Source organism: Typopeltis vanoorti, chromosome 3, assembly GCF_054136105.1.
Source record: "Typopeltis vanoorti isolate ZY-2024b chromosome 3, IOZ_Tvanoo_1.0, whole genome shotgun sequence".
Classification (NCBI taxonomy): Eukaryota; Metazoa; Arthropoda; class Arachnida; order Uropygi; family Thelyphonidae; genus Typopeltis; species Typopeltis vanoorti.
Window position 1 is genome coordinate 72,492,612 of NC_143551.1, and position 24,746 is coordinate 72,517,357.

The window sequence follows — 24,746 nt, forward strand, 5'->3', positions numbered from 1 at the left end:
TTTTTCCTCCTATGTATTCTTTAGTTTTTGTCATTTCATCTCAGAAACTCAGTAACAAATGCCAGTCTGGTTGGTTGAATGGTTAGTGCACCCACTCTCCAACCACCAGGTCACAGGTTCAAAATGCACCATTTGCATGGATGTTTATGATTGTCTTTAGGTAGGAGATGAATTTAATCACTCAGTGTGAGACCACTGACGCTCTTATTGGAGGCCTGAAGTGGCTTGAAAACATTTCATGTTTGTCTCTAGAGCAGGGTTTCTGGATTCTGATAAAAAAAAAAAGAGTACAAAAAATATTTGAAATTGATAAAAATGGTAAAAACATCTGTAGCCTACCCAATGGCTAGCTTGAGCTTTTGTCGCCTGGGGTGGTCATTGAGTTTGCTGTCCCTCTCAGTACACACCAAAACACTACAAAAAGTCAAAACGACGTAGAGGGAATAATTTAAAACACTATGTTTATTTTTGAAGTAAAACTTTAATTCCAACATTCTAAAATGTTATTTTTCTTGCTTTTCTCTTAGCAAATTCGTCGATGACATTGTCGAAGCCTATTTCATCACTCAGTTGCTGTTCTATAGAGTTATAAGCTTCTATAAAAGAGTTGCCCCAGTCCTGAAAATAATTCAGGCACAAACTTATTTGCTTACACTTGGATAAAGGATTAAACCAAGTACAGGTAACCCTCATATAACACGGATGTTAGGTTCCATAGAAATGGCGCATTATATAAATTGCATTATGCAAGACTTAGATCACATAGAAAAAGTAGGGTTAGGTTCCGAAATCATTTTTTTTTAATTATATAAACAACAATGACATATCCAACAAAAACAATATTTTTATGTAATTCAGGTAATTCATGTAAGTTAAGAAAACATAAACTATGAGACAAATACGTAGTATAAAATTATAAAAATTACAAATTGTACATAAATTTCATTGCACATAATGCATAAATGTTTTAGACACAATAAAATAAAGTGCATATTTTAATCGTCATCACTGTCTTCAGAAATAACATTTCGTAGATGTTCTTTAAGTGGCCAGAGGTCGTCACCACTTGAAATCTCTTGAACATCATTTTTATAATTCTCATTGCATACTTCGGCTGGTTTAGTCATCAAGAAGTCTGTAATAAGACTTTGCTTTCCACTATGCTAGAATTTTTTATTAAGTTCATAATATGGCGTTAAACAAATATCCAATTGTCTCGTGAATTTTCCCCGAGCGCTCTATTGAGGGATCATTATCCATAAAATAACTTCCTAACTTTCTTGCCAAGTCCAATCCTTCTGATAATTTCTTTAAACTGAATTCTTTGAAGGATTCATCACAATCAGAATCTTCGGCAGAACTTTCCCCACCATTTGGTTCAACGGCATCTATAAATTGTACCTGTTCCTCCTCATTTAAATCTGTTTCTGCATCAATTAATTCACTAATTTCATTTTCACCATATCACAAATCCACCAAAAAGTGTTGAATTGAAATGCTAATTCTCTTCAATCGAATTCCATAACATCTGAAACTGTTGTAACAACATTCACTATTAGTTTTAACACATTCACAACAGGGTGTCATTTATCGTTCCGACAGAACTTCTCTTTACTGACTGGCTCAACTCACACAAACGTTTCATTTGTTGAATTTTATGGATTTGAATTTGTTGAATGGCTTCTTGTTTGCATTTGAGGTGGCAGACGAACTCATACGTTCATTATATGGCATGTTTCAATTCTTGGTAGAATTTTATTTTAAGTTAGCCTTTGCGATCTGTCATAATGGCATTGAGAATTTCAAATGTAATAAAACAAACACTTATTTCATAATTGAAAAGTTAGACAATAGTTTTTAGTTAGATACTGTGTTTCAGTGCAACATATGGTTTTTCTTAAGTCTATACAGCATAGTTTCTGTCAGAGGGGACATGTGATTTATTAGTTATCGCCGTCTTTATTCCATCTGTCTCTAATTCTATTATTTGTTGAGAATGACACAGACTGCAAAAGCCTCTGTACAGTACGTTATTCAGGGATACAATAAAACTAAATTCAATACTTTCAGCTACCTGAGTGATACAGGCAGACAATTTTAACAAAGATAAAATTTGATTTTTAAGGCCTATGGTGAAAAATATATGAAAAAAAAAAAGATTACTAGAAATTGTAGACCACGTTATGTCGAAAACGTGTTGTATAAGTACCACGTTATACGAGGGTTACCTGTATATAATTTCTTGGCATCTTTAACTTATAGTATAACCAAGTGGAAAAACTTCCAATGAACCGTTCTTGAGAGAAAAATCTAGTTCTAACTATTTTCTTGACTGCATTCATTTTCAACTTCCATGCTTGCCCTTTCACCTCTCCCTACCCTCCAAAAAATGAAACATTCCATCTTTTTGTATTTTATATGACATTTTTAAAAGTTTGAAGGTCTCTATCATATCAACTCTCTTTCTTTCAGTAGTATCAGCAGTCTGCAAATTCTTAATCTATCTTCATACATTACACAGTCCTGATGACATCTTTAACATGCTCTTTTATAACCTCTCCACTGTATCTGCATTATCTCAGAAACTGTTAGGCCAGATCTTTCGTAATAGTCCAGGTGACATCGTATCAAGGTTTTGTAAAGAGGCAAAATGACTTCCTTATCCTCACATGTCAATGTTCATTTCAGCCAGGGCCAGATTTAGACTTGCTGAGGCCCTAAGCTATACAAAACCCAGAGGCCCCCTACTGTTTTAAAGTACATCAGCTGGTCTCAGAAAAATTTAAAATGTATATGCCTTTTTAATATATGAAAATATATTGTCTTTTAATTTTTATTAAAAAAATAAAGTCTGCGTTTACAAAATCACAGAAATAATTATATAATTAAAGGATTTTAAAAATGACAAATAAGGATCAAAAAAAAAAGAAGACAAAATATCTCAATCACTTTTACAATGCGCCAAAATTATTTTAATGTTATATTTTGTATATTTAAAATTATTTAGAAATTATCATCGTGATATGTCTGACTTCGTTTGAGTGATTTTTCTACGAATATTTTTTTTATCAATTTTTATATTTTTTTGTTTTTTTATTTGAAGCTACGGCAGATTGCGAGGCCCTAAGTTGTAGCTTTTTTAGCTTATATAAATCTGGCACTGATTTCTTCTTCTTCTTCGTCTATGATCTCTTATGCTTTTAAGCGTCGAGATTTTGCCAAAGAGATTTCCATGCCGTCCTGTCCAAGGTTTGTTGTTTTGCTTCTTTCCAATTAATTCCCTTCTTTTCCAATTTTTCTTTAATTTCCTTTTGCCAACCTTTCCTGGGTCTGCCTATGTTTCTTTTTCCTATTTTCTGGCTTTCGTATACAGTTTTTGCTATTCTTCCTTCTTCCATTCGATTGAGATGTCCAAACCATCTCATTTGGGCTTGTGTTATGAATTGATTCAGAGGTGCAACTTGAAGGCTGTCTCTTATGGTTTGATTTCTTATTCGGTCTAGTCTTGTGTTTTGTGCCACTTTCCTGAGATATTTCATTTCAATTGTTTGTAGTTTATTTGTGTTTCCTGTTGTTAAACACCAAGACTCACAACTGTATGTTAATGTTGGTAGAAACACTGAACGGTACACTGCCATTTTGGTATTTTGGGTGACTTCTTTCTTATCTAGGAGTGGGCCTTTCATTGCATAGAATAGCTTTGTTTCCCCCTCTTATCCTGTTGTTAATTTCTGTGTCTAGTCTACCATCTTCTTGTATATATGATCCCAAGTATTTAAAGGAGTGGACTTGTTCCAGTTGGTGATTCTCTATTTTTATTGTGTGTTTTTGTTGATTTCTAGATATGATCATTGTTTTAGTTTTATTTATATTTATGGTCATATTCCTTTTCTTTGTTTCTTCATGCCAAATGTTGATATTGTACTGCAGATCTTCAGCTGTATTTGCTAGAATCACTACATCATCTGCAAAAGCCATATGTGAAATCCTAGTTTCTTTCAGTTTCCTGTATCCTAAGTGGAACTTTTTTGTTTTTGTTTGGCATGCCTTTAAAATTAATCCATTACTACGATGAAGAGAAGAGGGCTGAGGATACAGCCTTGCCTCACTCCTACATTTGTTTTAAATTCTTCTGATCTATTATTACATGTTCTTACATAATTTCTATTACTTTTGTAGAGGCTTTGTATGGCTGCTATTAAGTTATCTTGTATCTTGTTTTTCTTTAATGTTTGCCATATTAAGTGTCTGGGAACTCGGTCAAAGGCCTTTTCAAAATCTATAAAACATGAATGTAGTTCTTTTCCATATTCTAATGTTTTCTCTGATATTTGTCTAAGACTGAAGATAAGATCCTGTGTGCTTCTATTTTTTCAAAAGCCATATTGCATTTCATCCAGCGTGTCCTCTATTTGATTCCTAAGCCTCGCTTCTAAAATGCGGGTATATAATTTTCCTGGAACGCTTAAAAGCGAAATTCCTCTATGGTTTTCACATTTGCGGTTGTCTCCTTTCTTAAATATGGGGATTATTATAGCTACTTTCCAGTCTTTGGGAATAATTTTCTTTTTCCATACAACATTGAATAGGTGTAAAAGAAATTTTATGGCTTTCTTTCCTAAATTCTTTACCATTTCTGGTGTTATTTGGTCATGGCCTGCTGATTTGCCCAGTTTTATTTTATTTATTGCTGCTAACAGTTCATTTGCATGAATTTCTTCACTCTGATCTTCTATTTTGCTTGTGTGTCTTGCTCTTAGGGTTCTATTTTTTTCCATGTCCTGCATCTTCCAATAATTCTTGAAAGTACTGTTTCCATCTTTCCATGATGTCTTCGGAATTTGTGAGTAACTTTCCATCCTTATTTTTGATAAACTTTATGGGGCATTCTTTCTCTGACCTCATTCTTCTTAAAACATTATAGAAGAGTTTTTGGTTTCCTTTAAAATTTTGTTCTAAAGTATGTCCGAAGTCTTCCCAGCATTTTCTTTTCTCTGCTTTCACTAAGGTTTTAACTTTATTTCTTTGGTTGTTGTATAGTTCTCTATCAACCTGCAGCTTTGATGTTATATATCTCTTCCATAATTGCTTTTTCTTTTTAATTTCTTCTTTTAGTTCTTCAGTCCACCAGGGTGTTTTATGTTTCTTCTGTTTATTATTTAATGATACACCACAAATTTCTTTGCTTGTTTCTAGAAGAAGTGTTTTGAACCTGTACCATAGGTTTTCTATATCTTAGTCTTCATATATCTCTTTTCTACTTCTTTCATCTTCTCTTCTATTTTACTTTTATACTCAATGGCTGTTTCTTCTTTCTTTAGTTTGTAGTTCTTTATCTTAACATTTATTTCCTTGCTACTTTTTCTACATTTTTCAACTTTTATTTTATGGATTGTTTCCAATACTAATAAGTAGTGGTCACTGCCTATTTCAGGACCTCTGTAGACGCTTGCATTTTTTGTATACTTCCAGTACGATCTGCTTATGATGGCGTAGTCGATTATAGATTTTTCGTTTCTATTGGGCTCTTCCCTGGTAAACTTATGGATTTCTTTATGCTTGAGCATAGTATTCGCTATCACTAAATTATTTGTAAGGCAAAGATTTATTATTCTTTCTCCATTATTATTCCGGGTTATTTCTCCTTGTGATCCCAACACTTGTTTCGTTTCTTCATCTACTTGATTCCCTACCCGGCCATTAAGGTCTCCTAGTAGTATGATATGCCTTTGAACTTCTTCAATTGTTTTTTGTAAGAGTTCGAAGAATTCATCTTTAATTTCTTTATTGGCATTATCGTTTGGGCCATATGCAACAATTACAGTGAATACTTGTTGTCTGATTTAAAATCTATAGTGATTGTCAACAACCTTTCGTTTATTAGTTGCCATTTAGTAATATATTCTTTGAGATCTGGTTTAATTATGCAAGCTACCCCTTGTTTTCCCCATTCTCTTGGGTTTACCCATGAATAGAAAAGTATATACCCATCTTTCATTTTCTGGCAACCTTGACCTTTCTTTTTTGTTTCTGTGACTGCTAGCAAATCCAATCTTGATTTTTTAAATTCATCAATTAATTCGTTTTCTTTTCCATGTAGACTTTTAATGTTCCATGTTCCATATCTCATGTACCTTTTTCCTCGCTTTGTCATTAACCATTTAGGCAGTTCGGCTATCTCTTTGTTATTTCTTTTAATGAGTGAAATTTTAAGGTGTGCAGGGGATTAGCCTTCAGCACCCGAGTCTGGTGGTAGGGCTGCCACCTTCGAGGCCCCCAGACCGGCCTATGAGGGAAGTGCTATCCTGTTGGTCTGCAGGAGGTATTTTATTTCCCTCCTACCCTTCATAGTAACCTATGACGAGCATTCCCCAATCCGCCACCAGGGGACGCGCCCGATAGGGGTTACAGGCGTCCCCACACGGGGGCACTGATTTCAGCAGTACAATTATCCTTTGATTTGCATTTGTAGTCTTTGCTATATGGTCCCTGAACTTTAACTTTACATTATAAATAATTCAAAATAATTAGCTTAATCAATTTCATATAGCATAATCACACCAATATAATATTATTATTATGTAACACCTCAAAGGGCTCATTGTGGGTGGGTACATTGCTCCACTACACAGCTCATGATCTCCTCTCTTAATCCTTCAACTACAACAGTACTATCATCAACACACAATGGCATATACTACGCCACCAGTAATTTGTGTCTGTAAATTGTGTGTGTTCTCATGGCTGACTTGCCTGTATGCAGGATGAAAAAAACCCAGTTTTTTGGGAGAAAAACTCTGTTACCTTTATAGCAGTTTTTTTTTTACTCTGCCTGTCTTTGCATCATCAGCAAACAGATATCTGTGGTTAGATCCTTCCCAATGTCATTAATGTATAGATTGAATAAGAATGATCCTTTGTAACATATCCTCATCACCATGAAACCCAGCGACCAAATTTGTGCACAATAATCCATATGAGGCCTGATTAAGGCTTTATGCAGTGGCATCATAACCTCTTTGTTACTGCATGTCAGGGTCCTCTGCATCATTGCCATTATCCAATGTAATGTCTTTACAACTTGTGCAATGTGGCCCCTGAATTTCAGGTCATGTCCACCACCATTTACAGATCTCTTATCTCCTGTACCTCTTTTAAAGTTTCCCCACCAAGTGTATACTTTGCATCCCATTGCCACTTACCAAATTTCAAAATCTTACACTTTGCAACATTGAACTAATAGATCCATTTACCTGCCCATTCATGCAATCTATTCAAGTTCTTGTGTAAGGCCATGACATCTGCTTGACTCTGCATTGCTCTTCCCAATTTTGCATCACCTGCAAAAAGCTGCATATCACTAGAATAAACCCATCCCAGTATCATTAATATACAAATTAAATAACAATAGTCTGAAAAGTGACCCCTGCAGCACACCACTATTGACCTTCCTCTTTCGAGATACTGCACTGCCACCACATACAGCATGATAATACCTATCTGACAGCCAGTCACTGATCCAACTCAGAAATTCTGTTATCCAATCCCATCTGTTTCAGTTTATTTAAGAGCTTGTCATGTGGCAATCTATCAAAAGCTTTTGCAAAATCCAAGTATACCACTGTCTATGCATCTCCCGTGTACAAATTATTTGTCACCTTGTTATAGTACATAAATAAGTTAGTAAAACTTAATCTCCTTCTAACAAACCCATGCTGATAACCACAGAGAAATTGCTGTTATCAACCCATTTCTGTATACTGCTTCTCACCAATCTCTTTAGTAGCTTCACCATATACAGATTGTCTAATTTGTAGCTGCAGCCTTATCACCACCTTTATGCAGTGGAACAATTTTGCCTTCTTTCCACTCCCGTGGAACCTGTACAGTTGTAAGACTCTTATTAAACAGACATGCCAGTGCTGTTGCCAATTCCCTGGAACATTCCCTTAAGATGTGTTGTGATATATCATCAAATCCTATCGTCTTATTGACATCAAAGTTATTTATTTCCTGAAATACCTCCTGCTCACTCAAAATTAAGCCATCCTCTCCTATGTTCTCTGTACTTAAGTTGCTCATGATTTTACCCTGATGAGAATGAAACATCCTTATAAATTGATCACTGAATACCTCAATATCTTCTGCAGCAATTACCATTATACCATTTTCATCCATTAAAATCATCTTACCATAATCATTCTTCCTTCTACTTGCCACATATCTAAAAATCTCTCCAATTTAGGGTTTTTCTGCTCATACTCCACTTTTGTTTTCCTTACTAACTGAGTCACTCTTCTGCTCATTCTTTTTACTCTTCATCTAAAGAACAAGCTAGGAGAGGGACTGTTATTACCATCATTGTACTGCCTCCAAATTACCTTCTTTTTATTCTTCTTCCAGATTTCATGCTTAAGTCTTCCCATTCATCCATTTTACACCTTCCTTATTCAGCCTTTTGGCTTTCAAAATATATTCACACATTGATGCTGTTATGTATTTCTTTGTAAGTTCCCAAGCAGCATCTATTTCCTTACCACTCAACTCCTCATTCCATGCTATAGCTCCAAGCTGTTTCCTAAGCTTGTCATAATCACCAGCCTTGTACTTCCACATATATCCTTTCCTCACAGAAGTCTGCATGTGGCTAGCCACAACCCAAGTGATCACTCTCACCAACTGGAGGAAAGTGTGAAACCCCACTCACAATTACAACCCCTGATGAAATGATCAGATCTAAAACTCTCGATCCTCATGTGCCATCCTTTACATGCTGGCTGAGATAGTTATATCTCAAGAATTCGAGAAATTCATTTTTCTTATTCCCAAATACTATCTCTTCATTCCAGTCCATACCGTCATAATTAAAATTGCCCATAATAATTATCCTTCCTTTACTTAAATATAAAGAGCCAACAGGCTTCATTTCGGCGATATAAACATTATTTAAATTAAGGGGATATTAAATCCCGCATATGGGATTAATATCCCCTTAATTTAAATAATGTTTATATTGCCGAAACGAAGCCTGTTGGCTCTTTATATTTAAGTAACTTAATGGGTTGCACCTTTTTGACAACTCACATAGCAGAGTATATAAGTTCTTTTTGCTATACCCTTTGGTATTAATTTTGGTCTAGCTACTCACTGATGAAGCCTCAATAAAGGCTGAAACCAGTCTGGGTAGTGACCTCCCACCATAATGTAATAACAGCATACATTTCCTAGGAAATGTGTTTTTACATTATGGAAAAATACCAAGAATAGCGATCAGAACTTTACCACCTTTGCTGCATGTTGCCCGAGTTTGTATAGTTCGCCCACCGATTTGAGGTCCCTCAACACTTCTGCGCATGTCAGAAAAAGGAGAATCCATTCCGATAATAGGGTAATCAGTGTCTGTCTTCTGGGATGTAATAATGAACAAACTGAGTTTGTTTATTATTACAGGTCAGAAAATTTAGCTTTTCTTTTACGAACATCGCTGTTTTTAAAGTGTAACTATTTTGCTTGTATAACAGTTGGAAAAATGTACGTAGAGTGTTAATACGTGCAAATACTGCGTTCTACATAAAACAATGTCACTTCGCTCCATGATAAGTTTCCTTTTATTCTGGGACTTTTTAAAACAAAATCTGATTTCATGAAGTATTTTCCTTAAAGTTTCTCTTTTCCAAGGAAAATTAATTTTTTCTTTAAGCACAGGAATCAATTTCGGAACAGTTGGCACTCTTTTCTCGACCACGTAAAATTCGTGAATAGCTCTTCTTATAACGTCTACATCAAAATCATTCAAAGCTACAGTTTTGATGGTTTTCTTTCTCTGGCGCTTTTTTTAGGAGATTTAAATTTTGGCTTACCTTCACCTTTTGATTCCCTACGAATTCTTTTAACAGTCGACCCCGATACGCCCGCAATTGCGCTTGCACGTTTTATGACTTGAGAAAGGGGAACAGGAAGACGGCCTTCTGACGATTCTTTTTCGCAGAATGTCAGCACATTATATTCAATATTCTTTTGCAAGAGCTACTGAAACGTGTAACAATAGAACTTGTTGACTGTACTGGATCCATCATACAAATTAATAATAAAAAAATAATGCAAAAAGAGAACAACAAAAATCAGGCTAGTACTAGTACAGCGACAGACAAGAAAGCACGTGATTTCGCATGTTGGCGACCAATTCGTACATCCTTCATTTCTTTCTCCCCTTCAGCATGAATCGACTATTCTTGGTACCAAGCCAAGAAGGGATCTAGAAATGGTGGGCGAACTATACTATGTTCAAGGACTACTTGCATTAGCTCACGGTAGTAATCGGCGATACTTTTATAGTTTACTATATTCGGCATGAAACTCTCTGATTCCGATCTTTGAGTTTCTTATTCAGTTTTAAAACAATGTGGGATTTAATATCTCCTTAATTTAAATAATATCCTTCCTTTGTTCATTAATTCAGGGTTGTTTATACATTTCATCACCACCTTCAACATTCCCTGGCCTATAGCAGCATCCAACTAAATTTGTCTTCTTGTCAACCACCACCTCACACCACTGCCTCATAACCATTGCCACTATTTCCCTCTTTGATGTGTACCTTATGTGGACATAATACCCCTGTTATCATCAGCAGCACTCCTCCTTACTTCTTGTCCTTTCTATCCTCGCAAAAAATACTCTATCTTTCCATTTCTATTCTCATTAGTATATTATCTTCATTCAACCATGTTTCATTTGAATTGATGAATAAACTGAATCAGTGAAACCATTTTATCTTCCTTATTTCTGATATTTCTGGCATTTGCAAACATACACAGCAGTTATTTTTAGGTCTATAACCAGTCTTATTCAAGCCACTTGTTGGTTGCGATTTCCTCACCACACCTGCCCTTGCCCAATTACATTTATCACTGCTTTCCACATATATCCGTTCATTCTCAATTTCTCCACTCACATCACAATATGCTCCCTCTCCATTTGCACATTGACTGCTACTACTTTTAACATCCACTCTCTCTCTCTCTCTTTGTGTGCCGTCTATCTGGACTACCCTCCCTTACATTTGCCCTGTTCTTCTTCTTGCATTCCCATTCTCTTTTCATCTCTCACACTACTACTGCTTCCACTGCTAAGCACCTCTGCCTCTTTAATACCATTCTCATGATATTTCACTATATCTCTTACTTCTAATCTCTTGCTTGCATCATACACTGCACTTCCATCTAGCAACACTTTTACTCCAGTGCACTCGCTCCAAAACGATTCAAATGTAATTCATCACGCCTGTATAATGCCATTCTTCCCTCATATGCCATACATTCCATAATTCCACATACATCCCTTCTCCTCACACAGCTCTGCTAGCATACCATTCATGATTCTGGCTCTCGTTCTCAACTCATCACTGTCATACCTTGGCAACACATTGACAACCTTCGCACTACACTGTTATCTTTCACTCTTCTCAGTATCATCCTGATATTTGTCCTCGTATACTCTTTATATCTCCTGAGATTTTTTGTCCCCACAACCACCACTAATGCTCTTGCTCGTTTCTTCCTCATGTCCAATGCCTGAATTATCCTACTCATTCTCCCTCCTGGATAGCAGATCTCATGAACTCTCTCTCATTAACTAATCCTCTAACTATGGAATTTGCACACACTGCTATCCTGGAATCATGTTGCCTCTTTTACCCTTTTTTTTTTAAATTATATTCTTTTGCATACTTTCATTACTTTAAACTAAAGTCTAATATCACTCTGCATATTCCTCATTTCATTTTTAATTTTCAATAACTGTTTCATCAAATTTTACATTCTGACAATTTCACTCTTTAACTCCCATAGTCTCGCTACCTATTATTCTGCCATACCTTACTTTCGTTTCTTCATTCATACTGCCTTTCACATCTGCATTCTTTCGCTCCCTCAGTTTCACTAGTTGTTTCATTTCCATTTCTTTCATTTATGCCATCTTTTATTTCTCCAGTCTGTTTTGCATTCACAAATTCATTTCATTCATTTGCATTCAAATTAATGAATGCATTCATTCATTCATTCATGGCATTCATCAATGCAAATGAATGAAATAAGTTGATGATTGCTTTATGTCTTCTGTTCTCTTGTGTCAGGGGAGGGATATATATATACAGTATATAAAAAACCTCATTTAAAAAGCTGTATATTTCACAATAATATTCTCTTTATAGTGATATCCTTCATAATCACTGCAATTAAATCCAGATCTATTTTTGGCTATATAGCCTGCAGTAGTTTTATTTGTAATGTCTACTTTTATTTAATTTTAAATGATTTTTTCCTAATTTTAAACTTGAAGTGGTTCATTTTAAACAAACTCAGATAAAGGACAACTTTCTTTAGAAATCCTAAATATCAAATTTCATTAAGTTTTGTACAAAGGGTTTATATATAGATAGATAAAACATTATTATTATCAGACCATTTAGTAAAAATACTCATCGTGAGAGGTCATACATATACGAGGGGGGTCTGAAAAGTTCTCGGCCTCGACCATAGATCAGTTGGCAATTTTTTTTTTTTAAGTTAGTACATCTGTCATAAGCATCCATGTATATCATTGCAAGTCATTGATAGAATGCAAGTCATTCTATCAAGTAGTTTGTTTTATACATCTGTCTGAAGCAAAAGCGTTGTCTATATCCCTTCAAATGGATAAAATTGAGTATCATGCAGTTATGAAATTCTTTGTAAAAGAAAGTTTAATGGCAAAAGAATTCATTCGTTTTGCCATTAAAGTTCATAAAGGTTTATGGGCATTCTTCTCCTTCATTTTCAGCGGCCAAATTGAGTATCATGCGGTTATAAAATTCTTTGTAAAAGAAAGTTTAATGGCAAAAGAATTCATTCGAAGTTCATAAAGGTTTATGGGCATTCTTCTCCTTCATTTTCAGCGGCCAGATCAGTTTGGAAGCAACAGTTCTCGTCTGATCACTGAAGTTAAGCAAACCTGAGCCCAGTTAGTACTTGGAATGGTGTCCACCTGGGAACCATGGGTGCTGCTGGCATTAATTATTTTTCAGAGAGTAGTTTATTCAGTAGTAGAGACCAAAAGACGGCCTGTAACTAGTGGTGTGCCGCAGAGTTCTCTTCTTGGACCACTACTGTTTAATTTGTTCATTAACGATATAGGAAAGGATCTGAGAGGAACTGTTCATTTGTTTGCTGATGATGCAAAGTTGGGTAAAGCAATAATGAATGCATAGGATGTCAAAATTTTGCAGGATGATTTGGATAGTTTGGAGGACTGGGCTAAGGAGAATGGATGTCAATTTAATGTGGCAAAATGTAAGATTATGCATTTTGGGGTGAAAAGATTAACACCAGTATACCACATTAGTGGAACTGTACTCCAGGAGATTGACAAGGTCAGGGATTTGGGAGTGTTAGTGGATAGGGAGTTGAAGTTTAGCGAGAACATTGCAAAAGTGGCTAAATCAGCTCATCAAATCACTTGGTTACTGAAGAATACTTTGACGAGCAGAGACAAGCAAATTATTGTTCCTCTGTATCGAGCCTTGATAGGACCCCATCTAGACCATTGTGCCCAGATTTGGGTACCAGGGTTTCTACTTGATGGAGAGGATCCAGAGATGAGTGACCAAGATGATAGCAGGTCTATGGAATGAACCTTATGAGAACAGGTTGAAGATTTGTGGGTTGCAGAAATTGGTTGATAGGTAGAAGAGGGGGGATATGATTGAGACATTCAAATTACTGAAGGGTTTCTATAAGATTAATTCAGAAGATATTTTTGAGAACAGGACTAGTGGTGGAGAGGACCAGGGGCCATCCATGGAAACTGGGCAAGAGTGTGGTTAGCAAGGGTGTTACAGCTAGGTTTTTTACTTGGAAAGTGGTGAATCAGTGGAATAAGCTGCCAGAATCTGTTGTAGGTGCCATGATTGTGAATGAGTTCAAGGTGAAGTATGATAGATACTGTGTGTATGTTGAATAGTTGTTCTTGACGTGTTGTTAGGGCCTCCCTCGATGAGTCTATCGACTCCTTGGAGTTGCCCATAATAATAATAATAATAATAATTTTCGACAATTAAGAAATGGCTGCCGAGTTTACACGTGGCCATACCAGCCTTGAAGATGATTCATGTGAAGGATGTCCAAAAAGTGTAACTCCAGCAGAAATCATTGTTGACTGATGAGTCAAAGTGCATGAAATTGCTGACACTGTAGGCATTTTAAAAGAACGTGTACGATATATTTTGCATGAAGAATTACAAATGAAAAAGTTTTGTGCAAGATGGATGCCACGCTTGCTCACAGCAGATCAAGAATGCACTCACATGAAAATATCTGAACAGTGCTTGGAGTGTTTTAACAGGAATAAAACTGTTTTTGTGCATTGATTTATTCCTATGGATGAGACATGGATTTACCATTTCACACCGGAATCCAAACAGTGGACAGAAGCCGGTTGTTCAGTGCCAAAGAAGACAAGGTCAGTTCCATCAGCAGGAAAGGTCATAGCATCAGTGTTTTGGGATGCTAGCATTTTGTTTATTAATTATCTTGAAAAGGGTATAACAATAACCATTGAGTATTATTCTGATTTTTTAACCAGACTAGATGAAAAGAAAAAATTCATGAGAAAAGATCCATTTTGCAGAAGAAAAAAATTATCTTTCATCAGGACAATGCACCTGCCCATAAAGGTGTTTTGACAATGAGAAAATTAAGGGATCTGCACTATGAATTGTTGGAACATCCACCCTATTCCCCAGATTTGGCTCCCTCTGACTTCTATGTCTTCCAAAAACTAAAAAATCTTCCTTGCTGGTCAGTGTTTTTCTTCAAATCAAGAGGTGATTGCAGCTGTAGAGGAACATTTTGCAGATCTTATTGAGAACTACTACAGGGATGGGATAATGGAGCTGGAGTATCGATGAAATAAATTTATTAGCCTTAAGGGAGATTATGTTGAAAAATAAAAATAATTTTAAAATTATGAATTTGTTTTTTTCATTGTTAAGCCGAGAACTTTACAGACCACCCTCGTAGCTCATCAAATATGCCTTAAACTAGGGTAAGCAGTCTTGTTTAGCTGAACAACCTATTGGTGAAAATGGCATTTATTAAAATATTTGATATGCACAGTGATGGGTGATTGGAATGCATTGCCTGGGAGTGTGGCAAATACAGAGAAGGTGAATGCATTTAAGGCATGGTATGAAGAATTGTGTGTGTGTATGTAGGTGACAGTGAGACCTACGAACATAGTCTTTTGACTCTATGAAAGTTTGATGATAATAATAATTGTAATAATAATAATTCCAAAAGAGAAAGATCACTAGCAGAGTGCCACCACAGGGGTCTGTTTTTGAGCTGTTGTTGTTTAACTTGTATGTTAATGATCTTGGGACAGTCTTAACTGGAAATATGCAGCTGTTTGTCGATGATGCAAAGTTAGAAGAAACTGTGAGTAGCAGAGCAGATGTTATGGGCTTGAAGAAAGATTTCAATTGGCTACGTGAGTGGAGCTATTCAGTTAATGTTGCAAAGTGCAAGGTCTTGAAATTTGGTGGACAAGGTTGGAATGCAGAGTGTACAATTAATGGAGAAATTTTGGAGGAAGTGGCAGATGAGAGAGTAGACAGACTTGAAGTTTAGGTATCACATTGCTAAAATTGTAAGAACATCATAATGAATTTTGATAATTATGAGTAGGATCTTGACATGTAGAATCAAAGAGGTTATGGTTCCCCTTGTAAGTCCTTGATCAGGCTGCATATGGACTACTGTATGCAAATTTGGTTGGCTGGTTTTTCAAGGGAATGAAGATATATAAAGGGTCCAAAGATGATTTACTAAATTGGTGTCTGGAATGTAGGATACGAGGACAGATTGAGGGAATGCATCTTGTAGATTTTTTTGAATAGAAGGAGTGGAAGATATGATTGAAACATATAAGTTATTTAAGGATTATTACTAGATTAGTGTGGAAGAGATGTTTCATGGAGTAGAGGGAGACAAGTGTAGACTGAGAGGCCATCCCTGGGAGTTATAAGGGAGGAGGATGAGCAAAGGAGTGAAGATCAGATTCGTTGCATGTAGAGTGGGTGTTGAATGGAATATGTTGCCCGAAAGTGTGGTGGCTGAAGATACTGTGAATAAGTTTAAGGTATTCGATGATCTCTTTGCATAAGAGTATGGATCTCCTGTGATGAGCCTTATGACTCCATGGAGATTTGCTGTTAATAATAATATCAGGAATAAATCAGTATGATATTTCAGATTTATATTGATTATATGTGTGCCTATCTCTAAATAAACTTTTTTTTAAAATAAAAATAGGAAACAAATGATTAGACTATCCTCCTATTAGAACTTTCATGGATGGCCCCTTGTTTTATTTTATTTTCTCCACTCTATGAAAAATCTCTTCCACATTCAGTAATAACCCCTTACTGACTAAGAGTATGTTATATCTCCTCTTTCTTCTCCTCTCCATAAGAATTTTCAAATTACATGCATCAATCTATCCTCATAAATAACATTCCAGAGACTATAAACTACCTCAGTCAGTTGTTTCTGGCTAATTTCCCACTTATCTCCATCTACTTAAAAGTCAGGTGACCAAATCTGCATACAGTAATCCATATGTGGCTTGATTAATGTTATATACAAGGGAGGCATGACCCTTCATTTTACATGTCAGTGACCTTTGCATTTATTACCATAATCTGTTATGATCAGATTATGGTAATGAATATAACAAATGGATATCACTATTTGTTTATGAATGATCTTTCCCAGCATCATTAACATACTAGTTAAACAGCAGTATCTTGAATACAGACCCATAAGGGTGATATTTCTCTTGTGGGACATTAATTGTACACAACTTTCTGATACCTATCAGCCAACCAATCTCCTATCCAACTCACTAATCTGTTATTTGTCTCCATTCATTCCAGTTTAATTATTAGCATATCATTCGGTAATCTGTTAAAGGTCTTTGCAAAATCCAAATGTATCACTGTAATATGCATCTTCCTTGTCCAGTGCATTTGTCACCTTGTAATAGGTAAGTTGATTGCTGAAACACAATCTCCCTCTTACTCATGCTGATCATCACAAACAATGCTGCTATTTTATCAACCCAATTCTGGATCCTAGTTCTCATTAACCTCTCCAACATCTTTAACGACAATTCCAGACAAACAGATTGGTCTATAATTTGGAACCTCACAGCCTTATCATGTACTTCGTGAAAGTAGAACAATTTTTTAAACTTCTACTCAAATCAGCAGCAATCTCCTATCCAACTCACTAATCTGTTATTTGTCTCCATTCATTCCAGTTTAATTATTAGCATATCATTCGGTAATCTGTTAAAGGTCTTTGCAAAATCCAAATGTATCACTGTAATATGCATCTTCCTTGTCCAGTGCATTTGTCACCTTGTAATAGGTAAGTTGATTGCTGAAACACAATCTCCCTCTTACTCATGCTGATCATCACAAACAATGCTGCTATTTTATCAACCCAATTCTGGATCCTAGTTCTCATTAACCTCTCCAACATCTTTAACGACAATTCCAGACAAACAGATTGGTCTATAATTTGGAACCTCACAGCCTTATCATGTACTTCGTGAAAGTAGAACAATTTTTTAAACTTCTACTCAAATCAGCAGATAGTCATGTATTTTGTGAAATATGCCTAATAAGTATATAAGTGTAAAATGTTATAGGAGGAATATAATTATTTATCATGCATTACAAATAGTGTTTCTTATTCCTTACAGAGATTATTTAAGGATAGTAAGCCTGGTTACCATTATATTGTGGACTCAGTTGTTGTTAATGGTGGTGTTCCATACAGTGATTCATTTCAAGTGAAATCCCGTAACTGTTTTGCTCGAGTATCAAATAACCAGTGTAAATATCACATCAGAACTGTTATAGAATACAGGAAATCTGTTTGGGGATTAGTCAAAAGTAAGTTGTTTTGATAGATTGATTTACATCATATTAATTTATTAGAAAAATTATCTATTTTTAAAACTTTTTAATAGATGAATCAGGAATAAATATAGGAATCTCATCTCATCTGATATCCTCTCCCAGAAATTAAATTTGGATTCTTTTGTATGTTATATAATTATGATGTACAGAAGCAAAGGAGGAAGACTGTTCTACATTGCAAGAGATAATGAAAGGCAACTGTTGTTGACCAATGGAATATGCTAAAACTATAGAATAACATTTATGCCACAGTAAATAACTTTTTTATTTTGTAAATGTTTTGTCTTACGTATCATAAGACATCATCAGTACAATTATCAAACAAAAATAGGAATTGAATTAAAAAGACAGTAGGGTGCATGCTTAAATTGGAATCCTTCTACATATACAGTCATTCATAGATTAAAACTAATTAATTTAAATTAAAATATAAGCCATACATTTATTTAATACAATTGACAATTTCCCAAACTTTTGGAATAGTGAGACAGTCCTTTTGATTAAGATGAGGTCTATGAAGTAGGGCTTCAACACTTTCTTTATATAAAGGTCATGTTTATATGTGGATCTAAGTAGCAGCTTAGCATTTTGCCATTAGATCCTGTGGCTAGCGTTTTCAATTCCATGTTGTGCAAGGCTAGATTTGTGAGGTTTCATAAGACAGATGTGGTCTCATCTATGGTGTAAGCAAAAAAATCTAGTCCTCATGCCCCCTATTAACCATACCTTTACTCAACTTCCAGGGATGACCTCTTGTTGTGCTTCGTCTAGCCAAGTGTTGAAACATTTCCCCTGCTTCAGTCCTACACAGTATAAAACACTTTTAAGTAATTTAAATGTTTCTATCATATCCCCTCTTTTTCATCTATCAACTGACTTCTGTAGTCCATACATTTTCAATCTATCCTCATAGGGAACATTCCACAGATCACTCACCATCTTGGTTGCTTGTCTCTGAATCCTCTCCAACACATCCCCCCCCCCCCCAAGAAACCCAGGAAACCAAACCTAAGCACAGTAATCCAGATAATGCATCAAGGCATTAGAAAGATGAATAACAACTTCCTTATCTCTACTTGTTCTTCAATAGCCAAGTAATCTTATGAAAACCATAGCAACATGTCCTCTAAACTTTAACTCTCAGTCTACCACCGCTAAATGTATTACTTCATCTATTTCCTGGAGTACAGTTCCATCTATGTGACACACAGCTTATAATCTGTTTATCCCAAAATGCACAACTTAATATTTCTCCATATTAAACTACTATCTTTTGTCCATACCAAGAACCTATTTAAATCATCCTGCCAGCACTCCACGTTGCCTTAATTCAGAGTTACTCTACCTAATTTTGTGTCATCAGCAAACAACTGAATATTTCCTTTCAGGTTATTTCCTACATTTGTGTACAAATTAAATAGTAGTGGTCCTAGCACTGCTGGCACCTTGAGGCACACCAATAGTGACCAGCTTTTGCCTGGATTCTGCTCCACTATTTACCACTTTTTGATATCTGTCCAACAGCCATCCCCCTTATCCACATAACCAATGTCATATTCATCCTTATTTGTTCTAATTTGCATAACAGAGTTCCATGTGGTATTCAGTCAAATGCCTTTTCAAATTCCAGCAGAATCATCATGTAGGCATTTCTTTTATCTAACTCATCTGACACTATTATAAAAAGTTAATACATTACTAAGGCATGAATGACTGACCCTGCACAAAGCCATGTTGCTCTTCGCATAGTAGATATTCCGATCCACCCATTCTTGAACTCTTTTTTTGACCAATTTTTCCAGTACTTTTACTACCATTCCTTAAATACTGATTGGTCTATGATTTGCTACTGCAGGCTTAGAATCTTCCTTATTGAAAGGAATTATTTTTTCCCACTCCTTTGGAACTCTACCAGAGTTGAGACTTAAAGTTCCAGTTCCCTTGCACATTCCTGCAGAAAGTGACTTGATATGCCATCTAATTCCACAGCTGTATTTATATTGAGATTCTGAAATATCCTAAGAACCTCCAGTTCTTCTATCTCTGTTCCCACATAAGTCTCCATCACATATGTCACAGCATTAACTTCACTTGTATGATTGATATATCCTTGCAAAGTGGTCACTTAGTAACTCACCTATTTTATCTGCTTCTGTTGCTTTGTGAACATCAGCACTCATTAAGGTTATTATTCCATTAGTCATTTTTCCTCTTACTTGCCACCTAGCGAAGTAACTGTTTTGGGTTTTCCTTTGGTCTGCTTGGCTAGTTTCTTCTTGTAATCTGATTTTGCCTTCCTTACCATACTGGTCACCTTTCTTTCCTGACTTGTTGTACTGTTCATGAGTTTGCTGGTCATCTTTCTCCTTATATACCCTCCACAGCATTTTCGTTTTTGTGCATATCATGCTTAATAATGTTACTCATCCATCTAACTCTTACCTGTTTAATCCTCCTTACCTTAGGTATACAATTTAATATTGTTTTCTCTAGTTGCCCCTTAACTATCTCACATGCACTATTAATATTCTTTCTTTCCACCTGTACTGTAGTTCAACATATACCCCTTCTTAACAGAATATTCCTCACAGAAAATATTCCCTAACAATTCCAAGTACGATTGCATGGTCACTTTACTCAGAGGCAGTGGGGCCACCTTGGTTATGGATAGCTCTTCTCATCCTATGACCAGGTCCAATACTCATGCATGCGCCCTGAGTCCTCTCTATTACATGCTGCCTCAAGTAATTGTCTCTCAGTAGGTGTATAAATTTCATTTCCTTCCTACCATTCTCTTTATTTCAGTATATATCACCATAGTGAGTTTCCCCCATACTCGTACTAATTTGCTGATTCATGTCTTCTAGATCACCCCTGGCATATAGCAGCAACCAACTGTATGAAATCATATTCTCAATAGTGCTCTAAACAGTTGTAAGCTGTCCTGATGTGATCAAACAGATAGGAAAGCCAACATCAGAATCACTGAGCACAGTGAAGGACAGGTCCACCACTACAGACACTCAGGACTTGCAGACTACACTTTGGATATCCACTGCAGGATATGCTGGAAAAAATCCACCTAACTCCACCATAGCACACTTTCTTTTGGGTATATTGATATTCATTATGGAAGGGGTCACTACCCATATCAGTTTTGACCTTTTTGAGGTCTCATCAGTGAGAGCTAGACCCAGAAAGAAACCAAGGGTTGAATTGATGCAGAAGTCATATATTTTCCGTATATACAAGTAGCAAATATTAAAATATTCTGGATCAGAGATGAAACCCCACAAAGGCCAAAACTGGTCAAACTAGATAGTGATCCTTCACATAATGCATAGCAATATATATATATATATATATATATTAAGGATACCAAGTAATTTTATAAACTTGGTTTTTTACTCCTTCTCCCAAGTAAGCAAAACAGTTAAGTTTGGTCCTGAACATAGTTCAAGTCTAAAAGGTAGTGCAACACCAGGCAACTCATTGTAAAGTTGGGTAAAGCTCTGATCACTATTCTTAGTATTTTCCATAATGTAAAACACATCTCACTAGAAGATGTATACTGTTATACATTATGGGTGGGAGATTCATTACCCAGACTGGTTTCAACCTTTTTTTGAGGTCTCCTCAGTGAGTAGCTAGACCCTGAAATACAAAGATTTTTAGTAATACAGAGCCTTATCAACTTTACCTATACAAGTTGCTACAAGGTGCTTTTAATTTGAATAAGAAACTCTGGATGAGATAAAGATGTGAAAATTTTATCTCATCCAGTGTTTCTTATTCAAAGTAAAAGCACCTTGTAGCAACTTGTATAGGTAAAGTTGATAAGGCTCTGTATTACTAAAAATCTTTGTATTTCAGGGTCTAGCTACTCACTGAGGAGACCTCAAAAAAAAGGTTGAAACCAGTCTGGGTAATGAATCCCCCACCCATAATGTATAACAATATACATCTTCTAGTGAAATGTGTTTTACATTATGGAAAATACTAAGAATAGGGATCAGAGTTTTACCCAACTTTACAATGAGTTGCCCTGGTGTGGCACTACGTTTTAGACTTGCACTACATTCAGGCCCAAACTTAACTGTTTTGCTTACTTGGGAGAAGGAGTAAAAAACCAAGTTTATAAAATTACTTGGTATCCTTAATATATATATATCCAAAACACCTGCAAAATTTGTTTACCTACACTTGAATAATGGATTAAACAAGAATATAATTTCTTGTCGAGTATAATTTAGTATTCTAAGGTAAGATGGATTTGTTATTTACACAGTGTTAGCAATGAGAAATAATGTCTTGAATTAAAAACACATCTAATTTTTTGGATGCAGTGGAGGCTCTAGACATGATGGGCTTATAATAGGAGAGGCTCATGGTTAAATTATTCTAAGAAGAGATATCTGATCTTCTGTGGAGACTTAGACATTATCAGTGATCGGAGGAAGTGAAATGTAGTCTTTTGCATGAAATAAAGGAAGATTGTGTTTTGGTGGCATTGAAGATAAGTTTGGCCTCACCCTACTGAAATACAACAAGGAAATCAGTATTTAAAGCACATTATGGAAGTTCTTGTAGCTTGGGATACATGACTCTGCAGGGTTTCAAATGAAAAAAGATAAATGAGTGTACTGGCATTTGCAAAACTGTAAATACTGTAGGATTTAGGGTTAGGCATCAATAGTAATTTATGAATAGAAGAAAGAGCATGGGCTGAAGTACAGAGCCCTAGGGTACTCCAGCATTGGTGGAGAAATCTGAAGAAAGGAACATGTTCACTATGACATGCAATAAATTACATAGAGGAAATCCAGTTGTAGGAGGTGGATGATAGACCATACAATGGTAATTTGGTAAGTAGGCCTTTGTGTCAGAGCTGATCAGTAGCCTTGGAAATATCTAGAGTAACTGCACTTTTCGGCAAACCTTTCCAAAACTTGAGTACATAGATAACTGATGTTGACAAGATCTGCCATGGATTCAGAGTGGCAGAATCCCTATTAGTGGTAATTTTCTCCACTGTTTAAGAGGCCCAACAGTTAATCAGTGACTACCAGTATGGATTCTGCCAATGTAGATCCATGGCTGATCTCTCTTAGCCTACATTCCCCCCTCCACACACACACACTGAACACGTGCCATGTAAAGGTTTGGAGAAATATGCATTGCTATCCTAGACATGTCCAGGGCTTGGATAATGTTTGACATCAAGGCCTGCTTAATAAACTGCCCTCCTGTATTTGCCACTATGTAATTAGATAGCCAGCTTTTTTTCCATTCATTTGCTGTGTATGATGTAAAGTGAGAAGATGGTAGATGGTGCCTTCTCTCTCTCTCTCTCTCTCTTTGAGCTTTGCAACCAATGCAGTAGTAGTAGTACCTCAGGACTCCTTTCTATAACCTACACATAAATGCCCTACTCTAAATCACCACTAATTTTATCCACAACTTTGTCAACATTAATACACTCCATTCATCCTGCCCTTTTAACAAACCATGCAGCTCTTGGACATCCCAAGATTCAAGATCATCTGCAACAACTAATGCCTTAAGCACTTCTCTCCATACCATTCTTCAGTGGGGCAAGGATAACCTGGTCACCTATGTCAGTCCTGCCTTTTCTATTGCAAAAGGGGATCTTAGCTCACCTTCTCTTACCTCTAGTAATACATAAATCACCAAACTGGATTGGATATCTCTCTTTCTCTTTGGACCCATTTACCTCCAGCCTCTCCTGGCATAAACATATCACATTAATAGCTTTCTCAGCCTTTAAAAAACTAAGCATTCTTTTCAACATAAAGAAGCTAGTGGTAATTTTCTCCCCTATATAAGAGGCCCAACAGTTAATCAGTAACTACCATTATGGATTCTGCCAATCTAGATCCATGGCTGATCTCTCTTAGCCTACATCCCCCACCTCAAGAATACTGCTGTCCAGAAGAGAGCAATTTAGCCCATAGATGACACTTCTCTCCATCCTCACTTCAATCTCTATCTCTAGTCAGTGCGCTAGTGAACTTGTAGATAACATTCCTCTGCTTTCTCTTGTACCTGTTAAAGCAAGAGCAGCAGCTGCTCAACATCCCTTTTCAGTATAATGGCAAACACATCAAACTTGCTTCTCCTCTTTTTCATTTATTCCATCTGCCTCTGTCCTCTGGATCAGCCTTCCTCATAACGTGTTTCCCAACAGCTACAACCTCCAGATGCTCAAGAAAAATACCAGTCCTTAATTGCACTCCACACATGGCACTGATGTGCTATAAGTTCTTGTACCTATCATGCATAGGTATTCTTGTACCTATCATACCTATCATATATATATAAAATTTAAAAAAAAATGAATAAAAAATTTGATTAATTGGTGGGCTTTAACCACCTTACCGGTCATTATGGATCAAATATGCATCCTCATACATTCGTATCCATCTTATATTTCAATGTAATATCAATGGTATTACAATTTTAATATGCACTTCACATCCACGGTAACTTGGGCATATATATACATCCTGGCCGGTAGCGTGGTTAAGATGATGAATAAATTCATTATTGAGGACTATATCCATTATTTTTAAATAAAGAACTGACCACAGTGGGATGATAGTTGGTTGGCTTTTATCTCCTTTCATTGGGATTGGTTGGACTTGGTCTTGTTTCCATGCTGATGAGTAGAAGTTACATTAGTATAAAGATTGCAGTGATG

General features: G+C 36.0%; 1 protein-coding gene and 1 pseudogene across 1 annotated transcript in view; both read left to right on the forward strand.

Moving 5' to 3' along the window:
• LOC150108263 (protein Aster-B-like) overlaps positions 1 to 24,746 on the forward strand; it is a 227,862-nt gene that overhangs the window by 79,076 nt on the left and 124,040 nt on the right. The window contains exon 5 of the mRNA XM_090415712.1: positions 17,806 to 17,998. Within this exon, the coding sequence (XP_090271838.1) occupies positions 17,806 to 17,998 (193 nt within the window). The remainder of the gene's footprint in view (positions 1 to 17,805; positions 17,999 to 24,746) is intronic.
• On the forward strand, positions 12,930 to 13,048 carry LOC150108264 (5S ribosomal RNA; annotated as a pseudogene).